This window comes from Salvelinus sp. IW2-2015, linkage group LG15 (assembly GCF_002910315.2).
Source record: "Salvelinus sp. IW2-2015 linkage group LG15, ASM291031v2, whole genome shotgun sequence".
NCBI classification, from domain to species: domain Eukaryota; kingdom Metazoa; phylum Chordata; class Actinopteri; order Salmoniformes; family Salmonidae; genus Salvelinus; species Salvelinus sp. IW2-2015.
Window position 1 is genome coordinate 57,869,503 of NC_036855.1, and position 24,436 is coordinate 57,893,938.

General features: G+C 42.9%; 1 protein-coding gene and 1 long non-coding RNA gene across 2 annotated transcripts; both read left to right on the forward strand.

Annotated features, from left to right (window-relative positions):
- The first annotated feature begins 2,877 nt into the window (after window positions 1-2,877).
- On the forward strand, window positions 2,878-20,617 carry LOC111974138 (protein ENTREP2-like). The gene is made up of 8 exons (XM_024001744.1): window positions 2,878-2,986; window positions 5,953-6,113; window positions 12,765-12,924; window positions 18,049-18,115; window positions 18,284-18,982; window positions 19,178-19,249; window positions 19,477-19,796; window positions 19,946-20,617. Exons 1-8 carry the CDS (start codon window positions 2,945-2,947, stop codon window positions 20,159-20,161), a joined length of 1,737 nt encoding a protein of 578 aa, XP_023857512.1. The 5' UTR covers window positions 2,878-2,944; the 3' UTR covers window positions 20,162-20,617.
- Window positions 6,120-8,130, forward strand: LOC139028841 (uncharacterized). Its single transcript, XR_011481079.1, has 2 exons — window positions 6,120-6,854; window positions 7,280-8,130. It is a non-coding gene; the product is annotated as an uncharacterized lncRNA (long non-coding RNA).
- Window positions 20,618-24,436: the final 3,819 nt, after the last annotated feature.

The window sequence follows — 24,436 nt, forward strand, 5'->3', positions numbered from 1 at the left end:
GTACACAGGAGCATCTCTGCCAAGCTAGCACTTTGTTCCCAAGTGTCAAATAAAGTGTCTGAGTCAGAACTAATAACATGATCCTGTATGCGTGTTAGGGATTGATCATATTAGGCCAGACAGGGAAGTGATAGTGTCACGATCGTGTGGAAGAGATTCGGACCAAAACGCAGCATGAGGAAAATAAGCCATCTTCTCTTTATTATTGAAGAAGGCAAAACGAAACAAAACACTTACAAACTACCAAAACAACAAACGATCGTGAAGCTAAATAACGTAGTGCACACACACACAGGCTACAAACGTTCTACATAGACAATTCCCCACAACAAACTAAAGCCTATGGCTACCTTAAATATGGCTCCCAATCAGAGACAACAGAAACCAGCTGTCTCTAATTGGGAACCCATTCAGGCAACCATAGACTTTCCTAGACAACTACACACAACATAGACACAGCTAGACAACTATACTAAACATAAAGCCAACTACTCTAAATAAACCCCCTAAACCTTACAATCACCCTGGACACTACAAAACCCACATAAATACCCATGTCACACCCTGACCTAACTAAAATAATAAAGAAAACAAAGAATACTAAGGCCAGGGCGTGACAGATAGAACATTGTTGAAGGCCAGAAGTGACAGATCTGCCTCTTGTTTGACTTATAGGTCTGTCTACTCTGCTTGTCAAATCTCTCTCCAAAGCTACAATGACACTATGCCATACTGTGGTACTAGTATGTACAGTGAATATCACTAGGAAATAATACTGTGTTCCAAACAAACATTGTTCATCCATAATAGCTCTCTATTGTCCGTTTGAAAATGTAAACATAGTATTTAGAATGAGAGTAAAATACCATGGCAATTTGTGGTCCTCACTGTGGTTAGCTCAGGCTGTGCATTTCTCCCTATTCAGTATCCACATGATCAGAATGCCAGAAGATCGCTATTGAAGAAGCACTGTATGGGTTAGGACATTTACCGGCTTATTATTTCACCTTGAAGTCTAGCCAAGTATCAAAGAAAAGCAACATGGAATGAAATCAAGAGCCTATTTTCAGGTTGCATGGGGTTCAATTTCACTAGTATGCATATTTATTCTTGCTGAGAATTCAATAAATCAGCTTATGTCAGTGCATAACCTTGGAACATAGACACCTCTTCAGGGGGCTATTATCACCTTACCTAGAGACTAGGAAGAGAGATGGTTCCCTCTTGATCCGTGCTCAATTACAACGGCGCTACTATTGTTAAGCTGTGTTGAAGAACTCCACATACCAACCTTATAGAAGATTGCTTTCGGGACAGGAGTTTTTCTTGACCATGCAACCTGAACAGAAAAACTCTGGGCTTTAAGCTTGCAGTCCTATTATATCACGCCTCAACAGTAGAAGGCACTGTTCATGGTCTTGGTTGGTTACCATGGTCCATGGTGGTGATGAGATGTCCTATTATATCACACCTCAACAGTAGAAGCACTGTTCATGGTCTTGGTTGGTTACCATGGTCCTGGTGGTGATGAGATGTCCTATTATATCACACCTCAACAGTAGAAGGCACTGTTCATGTCTTGGTTGGTTACCATGGTCCGTGGTGGTGATGAGATGTCCTATTATATCACACCTCAACAGTAGAAGCACTGTTCATGGTCTTGGTTGGTTACCATGGTCCGTGGTGTGATGAGAGTCCTATTATATCACACCTCAACAGTAGAAGCACTGTTCATGGTCTTGGTTGGTTACCAGTGCGTCCGTTGGTGGTGATGAGATGTCCTATTATATCACACCTCAACAGTAGAAGGCACTGTTCATGGTCTTAGTTGGTTACCATGGTCCATGGTGCTGATGAGATGTCCTATTATATCACACCTCAACAGTAGAAGGCACTGTTCATGGTCTTGGTTGGTTACCATGGTCCATGGTGCTGATGAGACGTTCTATTTCACATTATTTCTGTAAGGCCCCTCCTCATTCCTCTCGCCTGTCAGTCTCCAGAGAGACTTTAAGCTGCCTGCTCATCACACAATGTGTTTCTCAAAGGGACTGACTGAGAAAGGATCTGTTTCACAGACTCGGGACCTCACCTGCCAAATGTAGGCTGCATCTGTGAAAGGCTGTGRGAGTCTCGAGCTCTCTGGTCGCAAGAACACCAAGGTTATCAGAGATTTCACCTGGCATATCAATGGGAATCCATTGCTATAACCTCAACCATTTTCAACATCGGTTGCCTCCCAATGGTGAACACATGTCAAAATAAAAAGAGAGCTTGGGCAAATGTCAAACTCACACAATTTCTTTAATGACCAGTGTGGGTGTTTCATTTCTTTCTAGACTGTTCCTGTGGTTGTAAGCAATGCTGCTGACTGGGGTTTCAAAGCAGCCAGTCTGGGCTGCATTTAGCTAGTTGTCTGTAAACAGGCTTTTATGACATGAAGTGTCAGGGCCGGCAGGGATTCATATTGCTTCATTCCCACATGGTTTAATGAGTGGGAGAGGATGGAGCTGCAGGAAATGCAGTGCTGAGCTATGAGGGTTGGATCATTCTCAGATTTAAGGGGCGATTTTCTGCTGTTATGATGTACTGTATCCTTCCTCTGCAGTGCTCCCCTGCTAGCTAGTCCCTGCTGTGCTGTGTCGCCTTGGTAATGACATCACCATTGTCTGTGTCACCTTCAGTCCCTCTCTCATTCATTTGTTCCCTCTATATATTTATCTCCTCTCTTGTGTTCTCATGCTGTAATATTTGCTTAGCTTTCCTCACTGTGGCTCAAATGTGACTCCCTCTCCCTTCTCTCTACCTCTCCCCCTTCCCTCTCCCCCTTCCCTCTCTCCCTCCCCCTTCCCTCTCTCCCTCTGCCTGGGTCCTGTAGGAGCTCCTGTTTAGTGTGTGCGCCCTGAATGTCATCTCCACCATCGTCTGTGCCCTGGCCACTGCCATGTGCTGCATGCAGATGGTCTCCACTGATGTGCTACAGATCGTAAGTAGTGTGACAGAGAACACAATGGACACTTTGTCTCTGACTCTGTCTGACCTGGACTCAATGAGACTGATCTATAGCCTTATGGAGAGCAGCTCTGAACCATCATGAAAGGTAAACACACTTGGCCTTCTAATGCTGGCTTCATAATTCTCCCACTCAGATGGCGGTAGTAGTATCAGTAGTATTGTAGTACCATACAGATTTGGAATAAATTGTCTTCAGTCTGACCAGCTTTTAAAAATATATATATATTTCACCTTTATTTAACCAGGTAGGCTAGTTGAGAACAAGTTCTCATTTACAACTGCGACCTGGTCAAGATAAAATAAAGCAGTGCGACACAAACAACAACACAGAGTTACACATGGAATAAACAAACATACAGTCAATAATACAATAGAAAAAGTCTATATACAGTGTGTGCAAATGAGGTAGGAAAAGGGAGGTAAGGCAATAAATAGGCCATAGTGGCTAAATAATTACAATATAGCAATTAAACACTGGAGTGATAGATGTGCAGAAGATGAGTGTGCAAGTAGAGGTACTGGGGTGCAAAGGAGCAAAATAAATAACAGTATGGGGATGAGGTAATTGGATAGGCTGTTTACAGATGGGCAGCTGCACCAGGTGCAGTGATCTGTGAGCTGCTCAGACAGCTGGTGCTTAAAGTTAGTGAAGGAGATATGAGTCTCCAGCGTCAGGGATTTTTACAGTTCGTTCCAGTTATTTGCAGCAGAGAACTGGAAGGAAAGGCGGCCAAAGGAGGAATTGGCTTTGGGGGTGACCAGTGAAATCTACCTGCTGGAGCGCGTGCTACGGGTGGGTGCTGCTATGGTGACCAGTGAGCTCAGATAAGGCGGGGCTTTACCAAGCAAAGACTTATAGATGACCTGGAGCCAGTGGGTTTGGCGACGAATATGTAGCGAGGGCCAGTCAACGAGCGCATACAGGTCGCAGTGGTGGGTAGTATATGGGGCTTTGGTGACAAAACGGATGGCACTGTGATAGACTGCATCCAATTTGCTGAGTAGTGTTGGAGGCTATTTTGCAAACGACATCGCCGAAGTCAAGGATCGGTAAGATAGTCAGTTTTACTAGGGTATGTTTGGCAGCATGAATGAAGGAGGCTTTGATAATGCTTAGATAATGTCAACACACATCACGAAGAGCACCCATCCCAGAACAATTCAGAACCTCCACATCACGAAGAGCGCCCATCACCAGAACAATTCAGAACCTCCACATCACTCTAAAAACCACAGAGGATTTGAAGAAACCAATTAAAGGGGAAATAATGATTCTTCTCCCTCACTGTAGTTGGTAATATGTACACCTTAAAAGGCATGCTGTCCTTAAAACGACCCTCTCGCATTACAAGGGAAACAATGACTGTGCCCAAAACCTAAATGCTTTGCTGTCATCAGGGAAATCAATATGGCGGGGTGCTCCCTCTGCCCTTCAGAGCAATGCTCTCAGCCCATTTAGAATGACTTTCCCAGATGATTGGTGGGCCGTAGCGCCCTGATAGCCACCATTAAAACATAGCGATACTAGTGATACCAGCGGAGTTTGCCTGCACCCCTTTAATATCTCTGGGCAATTTTTTACAGGGGAGAAATAAACTTGCGGGAGCATAAAGTTTTAACATTGTATACGAGAAGGCTTTGTACAGTTTATGAGCTGAGCAGTATATTGTGTGGCCTCCTGGATGGGTATATGGCAGATAAGCCCTGGGTGGGAGATTGATAGAGCTGAATTATATTAGTGAGGCAGGAGTTTGGGGCTGGAGCCTGGGCAGATGCAGGGGCTGGGACTGCCTGGCGCTGATGCAGATGTAGGGGTTAGCAATGGGACTGGTGCAGGGGCTAGAGTGGAGGCTGCCAGTAGAGGATTCGTTTCATCTCAGAGCACAGGGTGGCAATGCAAGACATCACTAGTGATCCCAGCTACACAGTCACCGCACAGGCACAATGAGCTACAGGACCATAAGCTTAAGAGCAGGACAATATGTTTGATTTTGCACCTGGTTCAGTTTCTTCATCTTTTGTGGCTAGAAGAAAATGCAAAAACAATACTTTTTGTAACCTAAAATGATACAGGTCACAGTCATTTAGTTGGTAAGAGCAAGGTTTTACTATTCAGTCAGAATTTCAATGAGAGCTTTTCATGTCTTTGTCCTTGACTGATAATGAATATATCTATGTAAACTTTCTATGCTCTTCTTGTATGACACATGATTGATGGCAGACGCAAAGCAACAGATGGGCACATTTCTCAAAGTCAGATTTGAACTTCAAAGTAGACAAGCTGAACTCAAGTGCGTCCTGAATGGGAACTTCTCAATGGCACYTCGCCGTCTGGTTGGGAGCAGGAGGAATGTGAGACACGCCACTGTTTTAAAAACACAGACCAGGAGAGATTAAACTGGCCTGTACAGCCGTAAGGTCACAGGAGGGTGAATGACAAAGGACCTGTCTCCTCCTATTCCCAGTACACTCACAGAGCCCCTCTCAATCTGGCTTCATTCCCATTTCACAAGGAAAGATTTCAGCTCCCAGGAACAAAGCTAGCTGCCTACTAAAGCCTGACTGACTCAATGCACAACGTGTTGGCCAGGCCAGGCCAGGCTTCCTTCACTTGACATGTATTGATCCAGCCAGCGTTTTTTTCCTCCCACTGCTCCATTGTGTCTGGCTTTATTAGCACTGCCATTAACGACTTTGCCACCGATAATGACGCATGCTACTGCATAGTTCCTTTGTCCAAGTCTCCAAAAAACAAACAGAATTGTGTCAGCTAGATAACCTTATTCTAGATGCCGTTTTTCTACAGAATGTTGTTGAAATTAACACGTTCAATGGTCCCAGTATAAAGCTTTCAAAATGAGACAAATAGACAGCAGTTTCCTGTCTTTGAAATAAAAGCTGGGTTTGTGTCTCTCTCTATCTGTCTGTCTGTTTCAGTTCATGCCACACAGAGCTCGAGCCCTGAGCGCTGACTGCATGACTCCCCGRGGCACCATCCTGCACCAGACCCTTGACTTTGACGAGTTCATCCCACCCATCCCTCCACCACCCTACTACCCCCCGGAGTACACCTGCACCCCGGTGATGGACGGACAGAGGTATCGCAACACAACATCACAACACAACAGAACAAACACAACATACCACAACACAACACCTTGACCCCGGTGATGGGAAAACTGAGGCACTACAGCAAAGCAACACAACACAACACCTGCACTTGGGTGATAGATGTACAGATGTACTGGCTGCAGCACAACACTCTGACCTCCTAACAACCTCCTAACAACCTGGCTGACCAACATAGCAACATGCCTGTTTGAATGACTGGCTGTAGCAACTCCTTTGGCACCTGTCACACTGGGTTTGATATAGTCTTGCGTTGCCATGCCTCCAAAATCATGTTGTTGGCATGCCTGGATAATTTTGTATTGCAAAAATGGTTTGAACGGTTCCGCAAGATTTTGATTGGCTGTTACATTTCAAGAACCCTCCCCCACACACCTGTAGGAYGGGTTATGTGTGCCACTGTTTTCCGTCCGGGTAGGATACATTTTGTAGAGAGTTGTTGCGTTTGCTAGTTTCAAGTGCACGTTTTCAAATGATCAAGTGTGGCTGACAGTCTGCGATTTATATTTGTTAAAATTGAAAGTGGATTACGCTGGTTAAGTCAAATGTCACAACACGTTCTAAACTGCTCTGTCGACAAACACACTTTTTACCTTGTCTCCATTTGTCTATATTGCTGCTGGCTGCGCTTTGCTACCACCGAAAAATCTTGAAGATTATTATAAAAAATAAGGGCTCAAAAAACAGAGGCAGTGGGAGAACCTATTCAAGTAAGTAAATATATTTTGAAATGTTAAACTATGTATTACACTAGTAGGCTAACTCAACTGAGCTGCTAGCTAGCAAGCTAACTMTACACACTGTTTAGCTAAGTGAATTAAATGTCATTATCTAGATAACTTTCTATTAGCTAACTACAGTATCTTGATATAATCATTGTAATTTAAAACAATCTCCAAATGCATTTGTTGATAACAGGTTAGGAAGAGACTGCAATTGCAGCTCTAGCTGTCAGTAAAGGGAGAGTGTAGGCTACTGGACAGGGCAGGTAACTTTGTGGGAGGACATTATGAAAATATTCTCCAGTCCCAAGAAAGAAAAACTGGGGACAGAGCGATAATAACAACATAATGTTCAGTGCTGACTAATTTCAGTATAATGAAGCCTGTTTCATTGTGATGATTTCTGTCCTCAGATATGGAAAGTTGTGAAAGCCTGTGTTTGCAGATGAAGAGAGAGGTCCCAATGAATGTCCCAAGAGACTAATGGTGCATTTCCATAAAGGATTTACCCCAGTGTTTTACCTAAAAGGCTCAGACTTTTTGTTTCCATCTACGTGGGAAGGCACCCGTGTCTGGGCCATGACTCCGGTGGACCTGCTCTCACTTGGGGCCAAAGCCAGGCCACTGGTACTTTTCAGCCCACATATACATAACAATGGCTAACTTTAACATCTTCTCACACAGTAACTGTGTATACCAGCGGTATTTTTGTATATAACTTTTGCTAACATAGGTAGGCCTACCTATATGCCCTGGTTATATGTGTAGGCCTACATATGTTACATATGTRAGCACATGTTGTATACAAAAACAGTTGAACATCACACACAATGTGTAAACCTATTACAATTGGAGAAGGCTGGAGGTCTGCTAGGTGTGCAGGGTTCTGTTTCAGCCCAGAAATAACACACCTGATTCAACTTATCAAACCTAATGAGTTGATAATCAAGTGTGCTATTGCTGGGCTGGAATAGAAGTCTGCTCACCCAGTAGATCAGGGATCAATGGAGCAAGGTTAGTCACCGCTGGCATGGAGTTTTGTTCACCTGAAATTATGCTTTAGTAATAATAGCCTACTTGTTATTACCACTCAATTTTCTATTGTTGTTTAGACTAAGATGTCTAATCTTTACATAAGAGTTCGGTTATTTGTACATTTTGTGGTGATGAAGTGTTTAACTTGTTTTAATTGTTAAAATATTATTCAAAATGAACTAGTGTCAATGTTGATTAATCACAATCCTGCAATAAAGAAGAGAAGGGGTTCTGTCTCTGTCTGTGTTTCTGTGTTGTGTTCTCAAATGAACATTTCCTTTTTGTCTAGTTGTAAGATCTACAATCTGTTTTATTTAACTGTCACTCTGTCTCAGTATATCAGCTATCTGAATCCATTTTGCAGTTTATCATATGGCATGCATCACTGGCCTTATGGGGATCTGTCATCTGAAGCAGAGAATAGCAAAACTCTCACATGGTTTACATGTTGAGCTATATGTTCTCAATTTKAAACYATACTAGTAGACAATATATACAGTTGAAGTCAGAAGTTTACATACACCTTAGCCAAATACATTTAAACTCAGTTTTTCACAATTCCTGACATTTAATCATTGTAAAAAGTCCCTGTCTTAGGTCAGTTAGGATCACCACTTTATTTTAAGAATTTGAAATGTCAGAATAATAGTAGAGAGTGATTTATTTCAGCTTTTATTTCTTTCATCACATTCCCAGTGAGTCAGAAGTTTACATACACTCAATTAGTATTTGGTAGCATTGCCTTTAAATTGTTTAACTTGGGTTGAACATTTCGGGTAGCCTTCCATAAGCTTCCCACAATAAGTTGGGTGAATTTTGGCTGGCCCATTCCTCCTGACAGAGCTGGTGTAACTGAGTCAGGTTTGTWGGCCTCCTTGCTCGCACAAGCTTTTTCAGTTCTGACCACACATTTTCTATAGGATTGAGGTAAGGGCTTTGTGATGGCCACTCCAATACCTTGACTTTGTTGTCCRTAAGCCATTTTGTGTCAATTTAAAACTTGCTTTAGCCAGTTCACAAAATTATTAATTTAAAAACATTTAGCCAATTTATTCATGACTAAATTTAGCTAACATTAGATAGTTAATCCAGATATTCTTACCTTTGCCTCGATTCAGCTGTCTCGTCCAGATCATGGTATTTGTAGTTCTTTATGATAGCCACATTAGCAGCTAATTAGCATTTCATTTTTGGGGAGTAAATGCAGGCGAATATATTGATAAAAGTCAACTGTCAGGGGCCTCCCGAGTGGCGCAGCGGTCTAAGGCACTGCATCGCAGTGCTAGAGGCGTCACTACAGACCCTGGTTTGATCCCAGGGTGTGTCGCAACTGGCCGCAACTTGGAGACCCATGAGGCGGCGCACAATTGGCCCAGCATCGTCTGGAGATGGTTTGGCCAGCCCGGATGTCCTTTACCCATCGCACTCTAGCGACTCCTGTGGCGGGCTGGGCGCATGCACGCTGACTTCAGTCACCAGTTGCACAGTGTTTCCTCCGACACATTGGTGCGACTGGCTTCCGGGTTAAGTGGGCAGTGTGTCAAGATGCAGTGCGACTTGGCAGGGTCGTGTTTCGGYGGACGCATGGCTCTCTACCTCCACCTCTCCCGAGTCCGTARGGGAGTTGCAGCGATGGGACAAGACTGTAACTATCAATTGGATAACGCGAAATTGGGGAGAAAAAGGGGTAAAAAAAATATTATAAATAAAAAAGTCACCTTGTCCWAGAGAGATTTACACAGTTATCAAAATGTCACGCCTGGGTAAGCCTACACGAAACACAGCCCTTATTTGAACTGTTTCTAAAATCCCCTATGGGAAACATGAATTGTGGAAAAACAATTAAAGCAGGACAATTAACGAAGAGGCAACTCAAATGAACTTTGATCGCTTTTATTTGAATTTTTACATTGCTAAAAGTTACACTTATTTTTCATGCCACAAGAGGTACCGGATCTGTCCAAATAGGTTCCGGAAAGAGGAACGGAGAGGTGCCAGATCCTGTTCCGGCTCAAATTAAGCACTGACCTTAACGCTAACCCCTAACCTTAACCCCTAGCCTAGCTAACGTTAGCCACCTAACTAGAATTCATAACATATCATACGTTTTGCAAATTCATAACATATTGTAAATTTAGCAAATTCGTAACATATTGTACCTTTTGCAAATTTGTAACATATAATATGAATTTCAATTCATAACATATCATACGAAATGGGTGATGGAAATCCACAAATTAATACCATACTAAACGTTACACAACATCACGGATTTACGTACAAAATAATACAAAATGCTTTGAGACCAGGTTGAGTGCTGACAAAATTGTAAAAATCCAACCCTTGTAATTTAGGTGCAGTATGAAAGTAAGGCGATGACAATTAGGTTACAGGATATGAGCATTAGAGGTAACATATTTTGAGGTTCATTTTATTTTATTCATTTTAGCAATGTTGCTTGCAATAAGGTAGCCGTTGTTCCCATAGTAGACAGACCAGGCGTATTCAACTCTTACCCTACGAGGTCCGGAGTGCTGGTTTTCTCTTCTACCTGATAACTAATTGCATCCACCTGGTGTCCCAGGTCTAAATTASTCCCTGATTAAAGGGGAACAATGAAAGCAGTGAAAGCAGTGGAATTGGCTTTGAGGTCCAGAGTTGAGATGGAGAGAGATATACAGTACTATGGTTGCTTTAGGTATCACTGACCCTGAATAAGTTAGATATTSGGCTAACACAGCTAACCCTTTAGGTCAATAATATGCTTTTTTTATTAACATTTTGTTGCCTTTATAATCCTGAGAGAAATTGAACTAGCTAGTAGGTAACTGTAGCTAGTTATACCTAGGTAGCTTACAAGGTTAACTGACTTTTGTCAAAGTGAACCTCATTGTGACTAGCTACTTCTTGTCCCGGGGCTCATGCAAGCCTGCACACTCAAATARCACTCCAGAAACGTCAAAATAAGAAATATTGAAATGGCCAACATTGTAGACCATTTCTCCTCTCTTGCTGCAGCTTTATCTCGTCTCGAAACAACAGAGAAATGCTGTAAAAAGCAGAGTGCTGCAAACGTTCTAAAATGTTTTGTCACCACCCAGTGCTTGTTTTATAGATTTTTTTTGTCTTCACGCACTGAGGGGGTTTGATTAATCTCACCCGGGCGCCCGTGTAGGCGTGTTTTGCACRGTGATTTACACCTGGTTCCCACCCCTCTTTAGCTCATTTTTGCCATGGAACTTCCCCAGGCTTCCCGTTTTAGGGAAGATGATGAGGCTAGGTTTGATACAACTCCTAGCTTGATTATTTGGTTTTATCCTCGCCCAGAATCATATTTTATTTTAGTGATTGATGGCAGAGTTTAAACTAAACACATATGTTTTATTAAATATATATATTGTAAGTGGCTAGAGCGAGTTTGATCCTAGACATGTATTTAAGTGTTTTATTTATTTAACCTTTATTTAACTAGGCAAGTCAGTTAAGAACAAATTCTTATTTACAATGACGGCCTACCAAAAGGGAAAAGGCCTCCTGCAGGGACGGGTGCGGGGATTTTAAAATGTAAAATAAATACAATATAAATATAGGACAAAACACACATCACGACAAGAGAGACAACACAACACTACATAAAGAGAGACCTAAGACAACAACATAGCAAGGCAGCAACACATGACAACACAGCATGGTAGCAACACAACATAACAACATGGTAGCAACACAACATGGTAGTAGCACAAAACATYGTACAAACATTATTGGGTACAGACAACAGCACAAAGGAAAAGAAGGTAGAGACAACAATAKATCACACAAAGCAGCCACAGTGTCCATGATTGAGTCTTTGAATAAAACTGTCCCGTTTGAGTATTTGTTGCAAATCTGATGACTGAATGGTAAAGAACATCTAGTCGCTCGAGAGCACCCATACCTGCCGATCTATAAATTACGTCTCCAAAATCTAGCATGGGTAGGATGATCATCTGAATCAGGGTTAGTTTGGCAACTGGGGTGAAAGAGGAGCGAATACGATAGAGGAAACCAAGTCTAGATTTTACTTTAGCCTGCAGCTTTGATATGTGCTGAGAGAAGGACAGTGTACCGTCTAGCCATACTCCCAAGTACTTGTATGAGGTGACTACCTCAAGCTCTAAACCATCAGAGGTAGTAATCACACCTGTGGGGATAGTGACATTCTTCATACCAAACCACATGACCTTTGTTTTGGAGGTGTTCAGAACATGGTTAAGGGTAGAGAAAGCTTGTTGGACACTAAGAAAGCTTCGTTGAGCCTTTAACACAAATTCTGTGGAGCCCTTGAGCCAAGCCACTCACAATGCTCAGTACAGACTCAGAATGTTGTAGTGCTTTGTTAAGGACCACTGGTAAAGTAACATCCATGGCCTTGTATAAATGTGCCATTGATCTCCTTCCACTTGGTATAGGAGAGTCAGTTCCATTTCCACATCTTTGAAGGCATGCTGATCCAGCTGCTTGGCTAGATGCCATGTGTCCTTGTCAGTTAGGCTGTAAATAGAAACATGCAGAGGAAGCCTTTATAGAGTCCCCTAGCTGAGGGCAGAAACATGTCATGACATCATCATGCGCTGGATGATTAATTCAGACACTCAAGTTGTATTTTATACTCTGCCACTTCACAGGAGAATGGGTTTTAATTAAAAAGATGGCTCTTGCATGGGTGAGAAATTTTTAATTAACACCACATGAAAAACAATGTGCCTCTCAACCAATTGAATGTGTTTGTTTACTCTAAAATGAAGTGTTGCTGGATTGAGGAAGAAGAGGGTATTATTATTATTTCTCCTCACACCTTTCCTCCCTAATGTTTCTCACATTCAGAAGTCTACACCTGGACTTTCCACACTCCCCGTTCAGCACCATCTATGGAGTGCCCATCAACAGCCCTGGGACACTCTACCCCTCTGAGTTGCCCCCGTCATATGAGTCTGTGGTGGGGCTGGGGATGGGGATGGGGATGGGGCAGACCCCTGCCAGTCAGGTGAGTATCACTACCATCCTGCCCCCATAAAAGACCAGCCTCTTTCTAACATTACATGTTCTCTATTCACAGTTAGAGTAGTTTAGAACCCCTCTCACTGTTTACATGCACATTGTAAGAACACAACTACAAAGGAGGATGCTAAGAAAGGCATTTTGACTTCAGAAGAAGTTGTTGTATGAGATCACAAAGAGAGAAGGAGAAGTACACAGAGAGAAGCTAGCTAGTTAGAGACTCAGTTGAAGTTTCTATTTGGGTTGAGGATTAGTGAGGTGAGAGGATTTTATGCTCCTCTCTCTCTGTGTAAATAACTGCCACAGGCTCTAATAAAAGAGAGATAATAAAGACGTATAACATTTCCTTAGATGATCAGATGACCCAATTCACTGCTGACCTCATAAGACAGCAGCACACACATACAGTGCATTCAGAAAGTATTCAGACCCCTTGACTTTTTCCATATTTTGTTACGTTTCAGCCTTATTCTAAATTAATAAGCCCTCATAAATCTACACACAATACCCCATAATAACAAAGAAAAAACAGGTTTTTAGATTTTTTTGCAAATGTATTAAAAATAAAAAACTGTAATATCACATTCATTTATATAAGTATTCAGACCCTTTACTCAGTACTTTGTTGAAYAACCTTTGGCAGCGATTACAGCCTCGAGTCTTCTTGGGTATGACGCTACAAGCTTGGCACACCTGTATTTGGGGAGTTTTTCCCATTCTTCTCTGCAGATCCTCTCAAGCTTTTTCCGGGTTGGATGGGGAGAGTCGCTGCACAGCTATTTTCAGGTATTTGCAGGGATCTGGCTGGGACCTTCAAGTACATTCAGAGACTTGTCCCGAAGCCACTCCTGCATTGTCTTGGCTGTGTGCTTAGGGTCGTTGTCCTGTTGGAAGGTGAACCTTCGCCCCAGTCTGAGATCCTGAGCGCTCTGGAGCAGGTTTTCATTAAGGATGTCTCTGTACTTTGCTCCGTTCATCTTTCCCTTCATCCTGACTAGTCTCCCAGTCCCTGCCTCTGAAAAACATCCCCACAGTATGATGCTGCCACCACCATGCTTCACCGTTGGGATGGTGCCAGTTTTCCTCCAGATGTCACGCTTGACATTCAGGCAAAAGTGTTCAATCGTGGTTTCATCAGACCAGAGAATCTCATTTTTCATGGTCTGAGAGTCTTTAGGTGCCTGTCATGTGCCTTTTACTGAGGAGTAGCTTCCGTTTGGCCACTCTACCATGAAGGCCTTATTGGTGGAGTGCTGCAGAGATGGGTAGAGATGGTTGTCCTCTAGAAGGTTCCCCATCTCAACAGAGGAACTCTGGAGAGCTGTCAGAGTGACCATCGGGTTCTTGGTCGCCTCCCTGACCAAGGCCTTTCTCCCCTGATTGCTCAGTTTGGCCGGGCGGCCAGCTCTAAGAGTCTTGGTGGTTCCAAACTTCTTCCATTTAAGAATGATGGAGGCCACTGTGTTCTTGGGGACCTTCAATGCTGAAGATTTTTGTTGGTACCCTACCCCAGATTGGTGCCTCGACACAATCCTGTCTCGGAGCTCTACAGACATCTCCTTCGACCTCAGGGCTTGTTTTATTCTCTGACATGCACTGTCCACTGTTGGACCTTATATAGACCGGTGTGTGCCTTTCCAAATCATGTCCAATCATTTGAATTTACCACAGGTGGACTCCAATCAAGTTGTTGAAACATCTCAAGGATGATCAATGGAAACAGGATGCACCTGAGCTCAATTTCTAGTCTCATAGCAAAAGGTCTGAATACTTATGTAAATAAGGTATATGTTTTTTTTTTATACAGTTGAAGTCGAACGTTTACATACACTTAGGTTGGAGTCATTAAAACTCGTTTTTCAACCACTCCACACATTTCTTGTTAATAACAAACTATAGTTTTGGCAAGTCGGTTAGGACATCTACTTTGTGCATGACACAAGTCATTTTTCCAACAATTGTTTACAGACAGATTATTTCACTTATAATTCACTGTATCACAATTCCAGTGGGTCAGAAGTTTACATACACTAAGTTGACTGTGCCTTTAAACAGCTTGGAAAATTCCAGAAAATTATGTCATGGCTTCTGATAGGCTAATTGACATAATTTGAGTCACTTGGAGGTGTACCTCTGGATGTATTTCAAGGCCTACCTTCAAACTCAGTGCCTCTTTTCTTGACATCATGGGAAAATCAAAAGAAATCAGCCAAGACATCAGAAAAACAATTCTAGACCTCCACAAGTCTGGTTCATCCTTGGGAGCAATTTCCAAATGCATGAACGTACCACGTTCATCTGTGAAGAAAAAGGTACAAAGTATCTAGATCCACAGTAAAACGAGTCCTATATCGACATAACCTGAAAGGCCGCTCAGCAAGGGAGAAGCCACTGCTCCAAAACCGCCATAAAAAAAACAGACTACGGGTTGCAACTGCACGTGGGGACAAAGATCATACTTTTTGGAGAAATGTTCTCTGGTCTGATGAAACAAAAATATAACTGTTTGGCCATAATGACCATCGTTGTGTTTGGAGGAAAAAGGGGGAGGCTTGCAAGCCGAAGAACACCATCCCAACTGTGAAGCACGGGGGTGGCAGCATCATGTTGTGAGSGTGCTTTGCTGCAGGAGGGACTGGTGCACTTCACAAAATAGATGGCTTCATGAGGAGGGTAAATTACGTGGATATATTGAAACAACATTTCAAGACATCAGTCAGGAAGTTAAAGCTTGGTCGCAAATGGGTTTTCCAAATGGACAATGACCCCAAGCATACTTCCAAAGTTGTGGCAAAATGGCTTAAGGACAATAAAGTCAAGATATTGGAGTGGCAATCACAAAGCCCTGACCTCAATTCTATAGAAAATCTGTGGGCAGAACTGAAAAAGCGTGTGCGAGCAAGGAGGCCTACAAACCTGACTCAGTTTCACCAGCTCTGTCAGGAGGAATGGGGCAAAATTCACACAACTTATTGTGGGAAGCTTGTGGAAGGCTACCTGAAACGTTTGAACCAAGTTAAACAATTTAAAGGCAATACTACCAAATACTAATTGAGTGTATGTAAACTTCTGACCCACTGGGAATGTGATGAAATAAATAAAAGCTGAAATAAATCACTCTCTCTACTATTATTCTGACATTTCACATTCTTAAAATAAAGTGGTGATCCTAACTGACCTAAGACAGGGAATTTTTACTAGGATTAAATGTCAGGAATTGCGAAAAACTGAGTTTAAATGTATTTAGCTAAGGTGTATGTAAACTTCCGACTTCAACTGTATATTTGCAAAAGTTTCAGAAAACCTGCTTTTGTTTTGTCATGGGTTATTGCGTGGGGTACTGTGTGTAGATTGATGAGGAAAACAATTTATTTAATCCATTTTAGAATAAGGCTGTAACCTAACAAAATGTGGGAAAAGTCAAGGGGTCTGAATACTTTCCGAATGTACTATAGGTGTGATGGAAAAAGTCTAATTTAGATGAGATACAGAAGACACATCTTGTCTGGTAGAACATCAGAGCGGGTATAGATTTCAGTTTAATGAGTTTAATGTAACATCCTGTTTTTCCTCTGAACTCAATCATGGAGGTACTATTGTTGTCCACCTGGAGAAAATGTGAGATGTCACTTCTTCAAGGAATATAGTTGGTTTCCTATTGAATGCAGCTGGGACATTCCACCAATTGGGTACCTTTTGAGAAGTGGAACTTGGTAAAGAAAATAACATTTGATTTAATCTAATTTTAATATTGTCATTAAGAGCACATGTTCAACTTCCTAAAAAACATGTTTTCCTATCTCTTGAGGTTAAATTTAAAAAAAAATCTATAGTAATTGCCTATAAGTGCCAAATATAGTAACAGGGTTGACTGTAACAGGGTTGACGATTTCATCTTAAATCAGCCATACGTCCCCTTGTGACAGGGGGGATGGAAGCTTGTTGTGTGCAACAGGGAGTGCAATTGAATGCAAGCTTAACAAAAAATGCCATTAAATCATTGGCGCAGTTATCTGTTCAGGGCTGAGTGGTGCTTTGTGGCTCTCCTAAGACAGACAAGGTCTCTTGTCTCTTACATGACAGTGAAGGGAAACCACAGGAGACAAAGACATAGGAATCCAATCTATAACAAAGCTGGGTCGTTCCACAAAAAGAGTGCCTTTTGTGTCCCTTTGATATTTTAAGAGACATTGTGCACCAACATTTTAGAGCAAAAATAWATTATTTGCTCTAAAATGTAATACCAAAAGGCTTCCCCTCATCTTTTAGAGCTCTCTGCACAGATCTCCTGAAAATGATCTTCTAACAAAGATTCTGTGAATGAGGTCAAATCAATATAGAGTTTTCTCACCTGAAGTACATGCCTTTGAAGTGTTGATGCAGGGAAAGCACCTGAGGGGACTGGCTGCTGTTAGATGTATGCCTCATAGGGGAGCAGCTGCAATAGAAGGATCTAGATTACCCCTGAATAGACACTCTAGACGCTCACCTCTAGCAGGTTGACAAGAATAGAGGTATGGACCCGAAATGATCAGTTTGTACAGGTGACTGCAGGTTATGAACGGTAAGACTGAGGTATTGTATTGGAACATACTTTATATTAAAATGTACTACAGACACTACACGGCATTTCATGCTTCTAAGACCCTGATTATCCTTTTTCATATTCACTGCTATGATTTCGAAATACCCTTCATGATGGGATGAGAAAGCAAGCACACATAACACATAACATAATAAGCATTCAATTATTTAAGAAAACCACATTACAGTGACAGTTCACCACCTCTAAAATTTCAATGGAATTCCTGATGTAGAGTGGGTGATGTGTGCTTAGAGAGCTCTCTCCTGGCCAGAGTGTGGTACTGAGCACATGGTTGCCAGATGTGTCGGGATGAAGCAGCAGCCTCTGACAGATGTTCTCCAAAAGGATTCTCTGCCTCTCCCACCTGTTCCTCATCTTTAACAAGGGTTTCACTAATGGCAGAATTATTTGGTTCCCTCACTCACTATCCCTTTGGAAATGTGTGTCTCCTTTGTTAACTGTAAGAACTAATCATGTGTGTGTGTGTGTGTGTGTGTCTGTCTGTTCATGTGCTACTCTCTGCAGGTCACTACCAGCATTGATCAGTCCAGCCTCTGTGAGAGAAACGCCACAGCTGGTCTCAGTACTCAGGGTAAGGAAGGCTTAATTACTATCACTACAGCCACCCCTCACACTACTTTGACTGTGTGTGTGAACAGGCTGTGGTATCTCACCCATAGGGTTGAGACATGTTTGATATCTATGCCTGTACTGTAATTTGGTGCAGCTGATGCTTGTGCTCTCCTGTGTCTTGTCCCAGCCTCGGTGGACAGTGCCTCTCTAATGGTATCAGAGGAGGTGGCAGAAATTCCAGACCACAGTTGCTCCTCAGAGGATCTCTGTTCCCTGGAGGTGCAGGGCTCTGACTCCTCTCCCTATAGCACGCTTCACACCGCCCCCACTGATGGCAGCTGTATCAGTCTAGAGCTCAGTGCCCGCTTCTCCCACCGCCACCGCGGCCTGGCCCGGCTCGACTACACTGGCTACAGCGAGTCCTCCCACACCCAGGACTCCATACCCCGCTCTCCAGACTGGGCCATAGAGAACGTCAACATACTGGAGCACGAGGAGCCCAAGGGAGGAGCAAAGCTACACGCAAACCTCAGAGAACGAGCCAGTAGGAAGCAGCTGATTCTTCCTGTCCCTCCTACTCCTCCCTCCCTGCCCTCTGCCTCCCCCTCTGCAGCCGCAGCCACAGCCTCCGTAGAGGTAGCCTCAGCAGCCCAGAGCCTCCCTGCCTGCCCCTCCCCGTCCCCCCCTGCCCGGCCCCGTGGCTCCCGGCTGTGCTTCAGTGTGTGGTCCCCATCCTCCTCTTCCTCCTGCCCGGCCTCGCAGCCCCCTTCTACCTCAGCGCCCGCAGAGCGACCCCGCATGCTCCGGTCGGGCAGGAGGTATCGCAAGCTGGCTCGCATCGTACGCTCCACCAGCGACCCCATCTCCTGTACCTCCATATCTGGAAGTACGTGAGTTGTTCCTGTGTCGGCACGGCATTGTTCCCCATGTGTTGTTTAGGAAAGATTCGGTCATTACTGTTGAGATGAACCGGGTTAATCAGACCACATAGGCAGCTAGCATCACTTCATTTGGTGAAATGCAAATAATATACTTTAGCATAAGTACTTGTTCACCATAAGGCTAACATCTCCCTCTGCAGGTGACAGCTGTGGCTACCCCTCTGCAAGCAACCCTCCTCCTGAAGATTCTCCTCAGACTTCACCAGAGCAAGGTAACGTCCACCCCACCAGAGCCTTTTACCACCTCTCTACTATGTACGCCTTTCACATCTCCCCACCTAACCTGGCAGTCTACACATACCTCTGGCGAAAACACCCATTTAGACCAGCGACTCGTAGGTGAAAATAGCGTTCACCTACAGAATGTGCAAATGTGTTGAATATGTTGAGTACCGCCTGATTGGATGTTGTTGTATGTTTGTGTCTTTGGTGTGTTCAGAGTCTACAGAGGTGGCAGCTCCTCTCCACGCCACTGCCAAAGTCAGCACCCGCAGTGGTAGGAAGCAGAAGGAGGGGAGGAAAGTGGACATCCGCCTCAAACCGCGAGCCCTGCACACGGTCTCCAACGAGCGCCCACACTCTCTGGCTGACCTCAAGACGTATAAAGACACCAAAATCCTGGTGGCCAAATTCCTGGAGCACACCAGCTGCAGTCTACCTCCAGAGGTCCAGCAGGTGGTCAACAGCATCAAGTATGTCATCAAGTCTGACGAGAGACACATGGAGGAAGCTATATTCAGTGCCAATGTCATAGATCAGGTACGRCTATRYATGYGCATGAGTATGAATGKATATYKAAAATAAGCTGYTCWGATAACTTAATGAAACCATTGTTGGARCATTCTGGMCTAAACTGTTGGTCAGTGATATTGATGGATGTGTTTGTTTGTGTCTGTTAATTTGCACAGGTGATGACACAGTCACAACGCATCATCGGCAGCCCAAGGAAGCGTGCCCATGAAGACRTGCACCTCCAAAGCTGTGGGGCCTTGAGTTCCCCTTCCTCATCCCTGCGCCGTCCACCTACAGCACCAGGGCCTCCCAACGCCCCTGCTCCCCTGGACTCCTCTCCCTCACCCTCTGAACGCACTCAAAGCCTTTTGTGTAGAGAGACCATCCTTTGACCGCCCTCCCTCCCCACCAAGGACTCAACCCCTATCTCTATCTCATAGTGCCCTGTGAGACTGTGCCAAGACATTAGCAGAAACAAACTCAGTAAGTCATGTCTGGACTGGATTGGCTTCTGTTCTCTCTCATATCAAAAACACCAGAATGTTCTTTTCTCCCTCAGGGGATTTTTTTAACAGTCTCAACCTTGTAAAACACACTTGTAAGCCAACTAAATGGAGATGTCATGATGAAAAACTAGTGCTCTAATTTATCAAAACAACTTTGTATTAAAACTGTGAACTGGACAGACTTGGGATGGTACTAGCTCCTGCAGACTTTGTGGATTCTAACTCTGATTGGCTGAATACTGTGTGCCACTGCAGGACAGAGAACTTTACAAAAGTGGATTATTTAACTTACCTCAATGTGTTACAATTCTTATCAGTGTTACAATAAAATATGACTTTCTATGTTGTAGTCGACCTCCTTCTTTCAACAATGGTATATCAGTTGAACATTACATACATTTTTAGGAGGCACGAGAGGCGCAGAAGTCCATACTTAAAGAAGATGCATGGCGCAACTGAATAGTTTAAAAGAATAATAAAATACTGTATCAATGTACAAAACACACAAATTGTGTAATATTTTTWAAAACCTTGGTCATTGTAACTTACGAAATATCAAGATCTTGCGGTTTTACAAACTATTCTGAATCAGATAGGTTGCCATCCAATTGGCAAAAGATTTTCAGGTGAATATTCTAAAATCTGCATAGAAACAATATGCACATTTTCCCAACAGCGGTGTTTCCATCAAACTGACTTATTAGTGGATAAAATGCTGTGCGTGATGACGTAGTGTACATAAAATGACTTTTGCACTTAAGTTTTCATGTTCTGAATAAATCAATTGAAGTTTAAAGGGATAGTTTATCRAAATTACAAAATTACATATTCTTTTTCTTACCCTGTAAGCAGTCTATGGACAAGGTATGACAGCAATCCACACTTTGGTTTAGTTTCCCTGGCACTGTTTCCATATGCTAACCTTTTAAGATTTTTGGCACAAATCCCATTCAAGTCATGGGACATATATTATACTTTTTCTGGCGTCATTTTCAAATCATGTGAAAGTATCTAAAATTGATTGTGAACCTCAAGAAAGTCACTTAAAGATGTTTTCAACATTTTCTCTCATTGATCCAGACAGGTGAGTGTCATCGTGACATGCAGCACTTTAGGGTGGACCCATGTGTGAAATTAGATTACATTTTTTCCGGTACGGGACTGTGTGTGCACACCCCAAAAAATGATGGGCCTAATCAAAGAACTACATATAGAATCCCTATTAATTCAATAGGATCTCTGTGGGCCTAGTCGTAAAGATTTATCATTTAACTTTTAAAATGTACAATATTACCTTTTATTGTGGCATAACCACAACCAGTCATAATGTTTTCATCTGATTCTCAAACATTCACTTCAAAGGGCTCCTTTACTAGGCACCCGCGCACATTCATCCACTCGCAACATATTTCCCGCCTCCAAACAGAGGTAAATGGAAAGAGACATCTGTTACACAAAACACCAAAAAGTGTAATGACATATGACATTTGGTGATTGTCATTAGGCTAGAATGTATGCATCCACTGCTGTCCCACGTCTCGGGTTTCCGGCACTACTCATCTCAGTTTTCTTGACATTTTGTTTGAATTATTGTGATAGACTCATGTTTTACCAATACCCCCACTATTTATTTTGCTGGAACTCTGTACCACCTTACTTTCACCCCTGGAGGCACCTACCTGTCTCAATCAACGAGAGAATATTTCTAATAGACAAGATGGCGATGTACACATACTTCATGGAGCAAAACATTTATTTTAATAACGGAGCATTTCCAAAATTCTAACGAACCACCTGCAACTTGACGCGGACATTTTAGAAGATAAATGTTTTGCCGAACAACAGTTAAGGTTGGTCGGAAATTCGCTGCTACGCCAAACAGTACCTATCTTCTAACGGCTAATGGAGCATCGATATGTATTAGAAAATTTGCATGAAGCTCWTCACCGTGCACATAACCACCATTAGTTATGAAGTTCTGAAATAAGTTCTGAAGTTCATCATAACCTATTCCATCTGCTTATAAACTCCGCATGCTTTTACATGTTGTGGTGGTAGTAGGCTACAACATCATCGTTTACATGTTTTTTCAATCAACATTTACGCATAAAAGCTTTCCATCGCAATTGTTGCATAATCTATTTTACCTACCCCAAAATATCCGACCTTCTACTTTAAATGTGTATTGTCACAGCCTCCCTATTATTTTATTTCTCTTATCTAGCCCTGTGTTTCCGCCTACTGTTCTGGAGTGTGAATTCATTACACTTTGTGAGACAAAAAGGGATGTGGAAAAGGGGGGGYAAAAACTGCCCGACCAACTAACCCTAGACCCTTTAAAACCTCACCCCTATCTGATCCTACACCAGGTCTGCAGCCTGGGAGGACGGGACACTATCGTTCAACACACCTTGTAACTCTTCTGCAGTAAAATCACATACACCCAAGTACTTTTCTGCAGTACAGTTGATAACGATGGGRATGAACCCTAAGAAACACACTTACTGAAGCACATGTTATTCTTATCAATCTCTATAGGCCTTATCCTACTCACAGGGATCCTCTTAGAATCCCTCGCCCTGGACCCCATCTTCCTCTACTACTCTCTTAACTGCCTTATCATATGACACCTTCTGTACTACTCTGATCCTGGCAACCTCAACCTACCTTTCTCTCACCYGACACTTCTGATCTCCAGCACCATGGGTACCCCTAGAGTTAACACACAACTTTTCCCACCAATACTACATATTCCGTTGTCACATTTCCTCCTGTAAACTTATCACATCTAGGAATCTTCCTCCTACACACTGCTGCAACATGACCATACACTTGGCACCTGAAACACGGCAGCGGGTTCGGCACAAAACCTCATACTGTATAACTGATATATCCAAACATTATTTTTTCAAGTTAAGACAACATAAAAACTCAAAAGAACAAACCGCAGTAATCACTCCCTTCAATGGTGCCCTGTTCTTGAGAGCAACACAAACCACATGTCTTGTCGAATCTTAATGTCCAGCCGTAGCTGTCGCTTTAATTAAGCTACCCTGGGTCGTTGTRCATTCTGCTAGGGCGGGGGGGCGACGGGGGACCCGGCCGAGGCATCCCCGGTTGCTTCAGCAGCGGCACCTGGATGTCACCTAAAAATATATATATATATAAACTCCATGATGCTTCCAATTGTGGAGTCAGCATTCTGTAAGGACAGACTCTGGGAGACAAGAAGCAAGTACAGGGAGTGAATATTTAATGAATAAACAGACAGGAAACAAACCATGAACAGCYTCTTGACAAGGGACCCATAACAACATTAATGCTGACTCGGGAAAGAAACTGAGGAAGTGACAGATATAGGGGAGGTAATTAATAACTTGATGGAGTCCAGGTGAGCCCGATGAAGCGCTGATGCGCATAACGATGGTGACAGGTGTGCGTAATGATGAGCAGTCTAGCAGCCTCGAGCCAGAAGGGGGGAGCAGGAGCGGGAGTGGACATAACCGCACTGTAGGCTATCTGCAAGCTGTTGGCTAGAGCSCACGTACCAAGACCAGACTAGGCTATTTAACACAAAAGCTTTTGTYACAAAACTATTGGTAGAGTTCAAAATGTGATGAAAACACATTGAACTTTAGATTTTATTTGGTAAATGGAAATTTAAGCGAACGTCATCAGGACTGATTTTTTATCTGCATCGTGTCCATTTGGTGGAAACAATTGGTGGGGAAATGCACTTTTTTTATGAGGATTCTAGAATATTCACATGAAAATCTGTCGCCAATTGGATGGAAATTTAGCTACAGTGTAATTTTACCAATAAATATGCTGTTTCCATAAGGCCTGTCATTACTTATTTTATGTGTTCCATACGCATAAAATGGTTGGATGGAAARAGAGACAAGAGGCGAAGCGATCTTTACAAAATAAGCCCAATGCGTCTCTATGGGCTTATTTTGGACTTATCTTGTCCCATTGTTAGGTTGAAGATATGGGCATCTCGTCATTGTATACAGATAATGGATGGAAACCTGGTTATTGTAGCCTACATCAACGTGACAGGGTTGTTTCACTTCAACATGACGTTATTTAACCAYACCACTAACCAGAGGGGTATTCTACAAAGCTTAATCAATGAGTTAGCCAGATAACATGCCCAAA